We start from the raw sequence: 8,402 nt of genomic DNA, 5'->3' as shown, positions 1-8,402 counted from the left end.
TGTATGCGCATGTGCACATGTGCATGTGCTATTTCTTGTGGCATCCTTTTTAGTTCTCCTGTCCATTAGATAGGATTAGTTGCTCATTGGCTGGCTAGTTAGTCCCTTTCGAGCTCTGAGAGGGACTCTCCATTCAGCCATTTTGAGAATTGCTGAATATGGAGGTCCCACTTTCTCCACTGGAGGCAAAGGGAAAGAGCGAGTCCCAAAATACACTGAACTGCTCCTGGCACCTCCCTGGTCAGTCCCTACAGCCTCCCCTGGCCCCAGGAAGCTGCTCTGTCGGGTCAGCACACCCTGGCGTGGTGAGGTCACACATTTCGTCACGTACCCGGGTAGCCTGGTAGATGGGAGAGGGGACCGTGTGTGGAAAGGAGGGGCCTCTCACTTGCATACTGAATCATTTCTGATCCTGTGCGATCTCCCCCTCCCCAAACCATGACAAGTTGTCACCAGGAAGTCACTCTTAACTCTGCTGAGAACCATAGGGGCTGACTGCCGCTTCCCACTCCTCCAAGCAGCCCCCACGGAGCCGGGCTGCGCGCCAGTGCATCATCCCTTCTCCCTGGAAAGATCTCAGCCCCCACCGATCAGCCTAAGCGACCTAGGTAGGCCTCGCCCCTCCCACCGTCCCTCCTCTCCAGCCGGTTCCCAGGCCCTCGGATCAGAGCTCCTGGTTGACCCAGTGTGGAAGTCCTGGAAATGAGTGGGGAGGATGGCAGGATGTGTTAGCCTTGGGGACAGCCAGTTGCCCAGAGAGCCCAGAGGCCAGTGGGGTCCCTGGCTATTGACCCACAGTCCATTTCCCCCAAGAGGGCACCCTGGACACGTGTCTTAGGTCTGGGCGTTTGTCATGGCACCCATGAGGTGGGTGCTTTCATGGCCGCTTCATGTCCCTTGGGCAGTAAAGAGTACTGTAGGGGGCCCGGGGCCTCTGACCCTTTGGCTTCAGTGAAGTGTTTCTGCCACACCACTGAATCTCTGTCAGGCCTGAGGCCTGTGTGCCCCGCACTGGCCCTTTCATTGACCCACGCGGGCTCTTGAACATGGCCAGGCAAATAGCATCGGCTCCTATGCATCCTTGTTGCCATGGTCACGGCCTCCGTGGAGACTCTGGGTCTCCTGTGGGCTGGCCCACCCAGGGCCCTAGATCATTTGGGAGTGGGGTTTGTTTTTGCTGTTGGGAAAGCAGATGCCAGCACCCCCAGCCAGGATAGCCCAGCCCAGCCTGGAACTCAGGAGAGGCAGAGCCAGCAGCCACTTAGCCCTCTGGCTCTGCCCCTCTCTTCCCCTCCTCCTCCCCATCCAGGACCTGCACTCCCCCATCTTTATCTCTCAATTTTACAGGCAGTCAGTCACACAAGCCAGGCTGGATGGTGGGCCTGGGGCACAGCGTCAGATGGGTAATGCCGTGGGCCTAGAGGGGCCGCAGAGTCCAGACATGCGCAGCTCCCTCCTCCCCTTCTCAGCTGCGTGACACACGCATCCTTCCTCACCACCCTCCCCCGTCACTGTTCGCTGCCTCTGCTGGCCAGTCTCCCGCTTGTCTTGCCCATTCTGGCCACTTTCCTACCGCTTTGCAGCCTGCCTTCCTGCTTTGCCGCTGCAGACTCCGAGCACAGTAGTGGGGAGGGCCCGGCAGAATCTGGGTGACGTGGCACTGCTGGGCCAGGCACCTGGGCCCGCTGGGTGGGCACAGGGGAAAACATGGATGGGTGCCTCCAAGCAGAGAGATTGCTAAGGAAGTTTCCAGACCTGGGATCAGGACGAGGGGCATCTGAAGTGTGGTTGTTCTTTGTTGACGGAGTTAAATCCTGAGGAACATCCTGACTCAGCCTTCTGGCTCAGTGACCTTGGACAAGTAACCTCTTTGAGCCTCATCCATAAATTAGGAATAAAGATTCTGGTCATGGTGGTTGTCAGCAGCCCCAACCCGATGCATGAAGAAATGCATCACGGACGGCAAAGCACAGGACGTAACAGGTGCTTGTGTGTCACGGATTTGGGAGACAGACATTGAGGAGAATCCAGGTGTTGGCCAGGCAGGGCGGGGGCCCTTTCCAGAGCAGTGGGCTCCCGTCTGTTCCAAAACGTTTCTCCCTGAGGGGCCTGTGGCCTCTGGCTCAGCTGTCCTGGGACAAATAGCCCTTCCTGGGGGCAGCAGGCAGATGCTCTTGCTAGAGATAGTGGGGTGAGGCCATAGCTCCAGATGTGCTACAGAACCCATGAGGCAGGGGGAGGCAACTGCCTGGCCCCAGCCCACCCCACTCTGTGCCCCACAGAGCTGCAGGACCTAATGCACATCTCCCGGGCCCGGAAGCCGACCTTCATCCTGAGCTCCATGCGGGACGAAAAGCGGACGTAAGTGAGGAGGGAAGGGGGTGCCATATGTCCAAGGCCTCTGCGGAGGGCCCACCGCAAGCTTGAGGCTTCCGCCCATGGCCCCGTGAGGTGGCTCACGTGTTCTGTAGATCACAGGGAGGGGACCGAGTCTCTAGAGCCTGGGTCTGCTCCTTCGTCAGTGTCCGTGCAAGCTCTGGGTCACACGATGGAGCTGGCCGCCGTCCTGTCCCCCTGCCATGGTTGTGGGGGGAGATGGCCCGGATCCCCTTCGAAGAGGCCGGGGCCTGCTTTCCTCTGAATTCCGCCCCGCTCCTACCTCCCCTCCTTCCACAGAGCTGGTAGGTGGGCTTCTCGCCCATTCCTCTGCTGTGCACCAGGCCCATTGCAGGAGGCAGGCCTGGGTGACAGGTGCAAGGAGAAGCCCACGCCCTGTCCTGGAGGACAGTCCTTGGGGCCCAGAATCAGTGCCCGCTAGCATGTCAGGCTGTCGCGACAGACGTGGTTCCCATCGGCTGTTCTCTCCACCCTTCCCTGTAGTGACAGATGGTTTATTCTGTTAATCAGCCCCTGTCCCTAACAGCCTTCCTAGGGAGGTAACTGCAGAACGGGAGTCCTCCAGAGGTTAAGTGACTTGCTCAGGTTCACACAGTGTCGGAGAGGAGACTCGGGCCCAGGCCCTCGGAGTCAGTGCCCTTTCTGCTGCTGCAGGCTCTCTCCTGGCGTTGTCCCCGTGCCAGCCCCAGCAGGGAAAGCACCCAGTCCCAGGGCCGCGTCAGGTGGCTGTGCCGCTCCTCACCTGAAGTGCGCAGTCCCCTTCGCCATATTCCACTTGTTTCCTCAGCCACCTTGTAATGTGTGCCCGGGGCATGCACCTGCCAATCAGCGTTCTAGCGCTTTCTTCCCCCTCTGCCCTCCTTGGAGGTGGGGCTGAGGCGAGAGTCAGCACAGCCCTGTGGGGACCTCCCCACATGGGTCTGTGAGCCGCAGCTTGGCCCTGCTTGCTCTGGGCTGACTCCTCCGTGGCCAGCACCCTCCGAAGGGTCTCTTGTATGTTTTGTCTCCTCTGTCAGGCCCCGTGGGCCTCCAGTGACGGCATAGCTTCCCCCGCCACCCTCTGGGCTTGCCACAAGGCTGGCAGCTGGTCCAGGAAAACACAAGGGACCCTGGAGGCAGGATACACAGTCCTCCTTAGTTGATCAGCTGTCTATTAACCGCTTCCTGTATGCACCGAATAGGAAAGCAGAGCCAGTCCCAGCCCTCAGGGAGAAAGGGAACCAAAAATGATTGCTCATGGAGGGGAGAGAGGTGGGTGGAGCAGGAGCAGGCTGAGCTGGAGGGTCCTGGTGACCTCAGAGCGGGCTTCTCTCAGCAGTGACATTTAAACTGAGATGGCAAGATGAGACCAGAAGGAAGCTTCCAGGTCTACGCACTGACTATGGAGCCCTGCCCCCCTCCCCCCCGCGCCCCGCCCCGCTCCGCCCCTGCGGGAGGGGGGGTGCTGGCCAGGCCAGGACTGAGAGAGACAGATCAGGGCATGTGGGAGAGGTGTGACTTAGGGGTCAGCAGACCTGGGGTCAGCATCGCTCACTACCCATGTGACTTTGGCGGTCACCTAACCTTTGCACTTCGTTCCTTCACTGCCATACACAGGGGTAACAGGGCATGTCCGCCTCGAAAGGGGTTTGGGACATTTAAGTGGCAAAAACCCCTCACAGCTCCTGGCACATACGTAGACTGTCCTTTCTCCCTGTCCCCTCCTCCCCTGCTGTGCTCCCACCTGGGTGGAGGGTCCTGACCCCGCTCTGCTGCCCATTCCTGCCCAGTTAGTTACAGGATCCAGCCCCCCAGCCCTGTTTAATTCAAACAGACTTTTATCCGGAACCTGCTTAGGGCAGACCTGAGAGTGAGACTCTAGACCTGACCAGAACCGGTGGCTGCCGTCAGGGAGCACTCCATCCAGAGTGGGAGAGAGACCCAGGTGTCAGTTCATGTGGCACCTGGCCAGTTACTTGCCCCCTGCTGCCCCTTACCTTCCAGTATCTTTATTGTACTTTTCACCTACTGAAATACACGTTTATTCCTTTATGCAAGTTTTGCAGTGGAAGGCGATGCTTTTCAATGCGAGGCCGCTGCCCGCCCCCCCCCCCCCCCCGCCCCCCCCCCCCCCGCCCGTCCCCAATAGCCCGGAGCTCTCAGGGGCTCGGTCTCATGTGCTCATGTGGCTGCCACAGCACCGATGCCCAGGGACACAAGCTAGAGTGTCGACGTAAAGTCCTGGGCTACGATTGGACCTTCTTCTCTCCCACTGCTGTCCCTACCACAGCCATGACCACCTGCTCTGCCTGGATGGAGGGGGCGTGAAAGGCCTGATCATCATCCAGCTCCTCATCGCCATCGAGAAGGCCTCGGGCGTCGCTACCAAGGACCTCTTTGACTGGGTGGCAGGAACCAGTACTGGGGGCATCCTGGCCCTGGCCATTTTGCACAGTGAGGGCAGCCCCCTGGGCAATGGGCAGGGCGGGATGGGGTCGAGTCCTACAATCATCTGGGTAGGCTTGTCTCAGCTCAAGTGGTGTCTCCTTCATGGAGCTGTCTGAGCTGTGTGATACTCCCTGTGGGGGAGCCTCCCCAAACGGGGTCCAGCCCCACTCAGGTGGGAACTGGCCTCAGCCTTGGCATCCCTGACCGTGATGTGATCTCTGCCCAGTGCAGTCGAATTCCAGACTCTCCAAGCACTCTCTGGATCTGAAGGCACCAGGAGAGGACCCTCCTGCACCCAGAGCATCAGGGCCAGGCCTGTGCTGGGTGCTGGGGACACGGGATTAAGTCAGGGATTGTCCTACCCAGGGAGGCCCCGTCTGATGGGGGCGGTGCAGGCATCTGGGCGCCTTCACCGAGGGAGGAGGCCATGGCTCTGCAATCCAAGGCATGCAGAGACATGAGCACAGCCAGCCCGGGAGCCACGGCCGTGGGCTCTGGGGACAAGACGATCAGCAGTTGGCAAGTTGCCGGGATTTCGTCATCGCGACAGTTGACTGCCTGGGTTTTCACATCTTTTTAATGATTCTCATCGTAGCCTTGTGAGGTTACAGCTGGGGAAACTGAGGACCAGAGAGGGTTACCCAGTGAGTCAGGCAGAGCCAGGCCAGGTCTCCATCAGTACGCTCAGCTCTCTCCCCTGGCTACAGGCCCCAGGTTCCCTCTCTGGTCTTCAGTTCCTGTCTTCAGTGAGAGAAGAGCCATCCTGGGCCCACCTCTGCTGGGGACATCAGGTGGGGGAGGGCAGGGAAGAGGTCCTAGCCCCTCTTCCAGAAAGGGTCACTTCCTTCTGCAGGGGACATTTCATCCAGGGTCTTCAGACCCCCAGAGCTATGGAAGGGATCTGAGAAATTATCCAGTTCACTCTCTCACAGAGGCAGAAACCCCCCTCTGCAGCTGGCCTGCTTGCATACCCCTGGCAGGTCCCGTGAGGTGCAAACTGCCCCTTTGACCCTGTCTGTCGTTGGAGGCTCAGAGGACAGGGCTGGTCCTTCTAGTCAGGGTGGACCTAGATTTACAGGCTTATATACATTCAGGGTCCTTTAAGGAAAATAATACAAAATGATGAATACAAAGGCAAGTACAGAGCCTTGGGCAGCCGAAGGGGACATCTGCCTGTGTGGGAAGGTCCAAAAGAGGGGCCCAGGTGCCCGAGCTTGCTCAGCGCCCTGTCTCCTGCCACCTCAGGTCACTGCTGGCCTCTGGTTCCCGAGCCGGCGTGTGCTCGGGCCCCGTGTCGGGCATGACCCTCGCGTCTCTCCCCACCTCAACCCCCTTGTTCCTAGGCAAGTCCATGGCCTACATGCGTGGCGTGTACTTTCGCATGAAGGACGAGGTGTTCCGGGGCTCGCGGCCCTACGAGTCGGGGCCCCTGGAGGAGTTCCTGAAGCGGGAGTTTGGAGAGCACACCAAGATGACGGACATCAAGAAGCCCAAGTAAGCCTCCGCAGTGGGGTCCCCTTCGGCTGTTTCTGGGGGCAGAGGGCTCCCTGTCATGGTCTGGTTAAAGCTGAGGGGGTGGGGGGAGCAGCTTCTTCTCATGTAAATGAGGGGCTTCTCCCGGAGGACACAAGTGTGCAGAACACTCTTGACCCATGTATTTCGGTGTTTTTCCACCAAAACGGCACATCTTGGGGTCAGAGGGGGTCAATTTTCATTCAACACACACTCAGGACTTCTTTGCTGAGCATGGCTCTGCCCCAGGCTGGCGGGGTGTGTGCGTGCGTGCGTGTGTGTGTGTGCGCGTGCGTGTGCATGCGTGTGTGCGTGCGTGTGCACGTGCGTGCACAGCCACCAGAAAGGCTCACAGTCTGGTTGGGAGATAAGTGACCTGAAGAAAATGGCAGCCAGGGCAAGGCAGCGTATGCTTATGCTTAAAAGGTCCCAGAAGAGCCTACAGAACGCCCACCCCAGAATGACTTTATTGTCTCTTTAATGCCTATGTCACCTGCCAGACAGTGAGCTCCCTGAAGTAGGAATATGACTGCCTTGTTTTTCCTTTGGCCCCAGCTCCTGGCACAGTGCCTCTCCCAGAGCAGCCCATTGAAAAGTCTTTATCAACCAATTAACTATGGGAGCAACAGGGGGCAGAGGACTGAGAGTGAAGTAGTCAGGGAGGGCTTCCTGGAGGAAGCGAAGTATGAGCAACGCCTAGAGGGTTCGGAAGGATTTCTTTTTATAATAAAGCTTTTTCATTGAAGAATAATACGTAGTCTTTTAAGAAAATTGGATAATACACAGAATACAAAGAGAAGGAAAATATCTATGATTTATTAACCAAAAGATGTTTTAAAAACATTTTTGTGTATTTTATCCTAGATGTTTTTTTCTTTCTTATGGTGAAATAGAACTTACATTTAGAAAAGTACATAAACCAGTTCAATGAATGATTATAAAGCAAACACATGCCCACCAGCCAAGTTCAAAGCCCCCTGAGTATGTGCCCCGCCCCATCACAGCTCCCGCCCTCCTGTCCTCCCACCCCCGGGTAGCTGCTCCCCTGACTGGTGTGAAATGGGATTTCCTGGCTTTTCTGTATGGTTTTGCCACCTGTGAATGCAGCCCCAAACAGCACGGTCATGGTCTCTTCTTTCCATCACTGCTTCGTTCGTCAGCGTGGTCCCTGCCGTTGAGTGCAGCTGTACTTCATTCATTCTCGTCCCTCCTGTGACTGTGCCCCACAGTTTACTCTTCGAATACTTTAGAGAGACACTTGGGTCGTTGCCAGATTAGAGGTCTTGGGGAGAGTGCTGTGGTGAACGTCTTGGGACTGGTTGTCTGACCCCACCCCGTGGGTACGGGTGCCCTTGGGTATGCCTAGGGGGAGAGCTGGAGTCTCGAGTCTCAGAGGGCGTGGCCTCACCTCTCAGCTTCTGCCCCACTGTTTCCAAGGTGCTGGTTTCTCTCTCCTCTCCATTCACTGTGTTTGAGTGTTCCTGTTGCTCTGCATTCTTGCTAACGTTTGCTTATTGTGAAACGTTTTTATCTTTACAAATCTGGGGGCGGGGTGGGGGTTATGAGGTGGTGTCTGCGGTTTGCATTTTCGTTCCGTGATGACTAGGGAGGTTGAACAGCTTTTCATAGGTTTAAAGGTCATTTGGATCTTCGTTGATAGAGTTCCTGTTCAAGTGTTATGCCTATTTTTGGCAAAAGTGGGTCGTGTGATTTTTGGATTATGAGATTCCTTCATGATCGTCTTTATTCTTTGAAAACTAGTCCTTTGATGGATATATGGAAATCTTTTCGCCCACTCCATGGCTTGTCTATTCACGCTCTTTATGGTGTTGTATTGGGGAATGGGTATTCTTAATGTAGTAGAATTTATAAATATTTTAGAGTTTGTGCTTTTTATTTCTCATTTAAGAACCCTTCCTTAACTGGAGGGAGGAAGCAGCCCGCTGTGTTAGGTGGGAAAGCTCCCTAGAGGCACCTTTTATGTTTAGGTCTTTAATCAACCTGGAATTGATCTGTGTATTGGGGAACTTCATCTTTCCATGTGAATAACCAGTTTCCCCAGCCTC

At 56.5% G+C, this 8,402-nt stretch overlaps 1 protein-coding gene across 1 annotated transcript in view; it reads left to right on the top strand.

Moving 5' to 3' along the window:
• Positions 1–8,402, top strand: part of PLA2G6 (phospholipase A2 group VI) — a 51,183-nt gene that overhangs the window by 34,616 nt on the left and 8,165 nt on the right. The window contains exons 9-13 of the mRNA XM_023527462.1: positions 99–305; positions 447–608; positions 2,283–2,361; positions 4,667–4,830; positions 6,168–6,318. Coding sequence (XP_023383230.1) covers positions 99–305; positions 447–608; positions 2,283–2,361; positions 4,667–4,830; positions 6,168–6,318 — 763 coding nt within the window. The remainder of the gene's footprint in view (positions 1–98; positions 306–446; positions 609–2,282; positions 2,362–4,666; positions 4,831–6,167; positions 6,319–8,402) is intronic.

Source organism: Pteropus vampyrus, unplaced genomic scaffold (genome assembly GCF_000151845.1).
Source record: "Pteropus vampyrus isolate Shadow unplaced genomic scaffold, Pvam_2.0 Scaffold16, whole genome shotgun sequence".
Lineage (NCBI taxonomy): Eukaryota > Metazoa > Chordata > Mammalia > Chiroptera > Pteropodidae > Pteropus > Pteropus vampyrus.
Note: the sequence above shows the minus strand (reverse complement) of the source record. Positions and strands in the feature narration are given on the sequence as shown.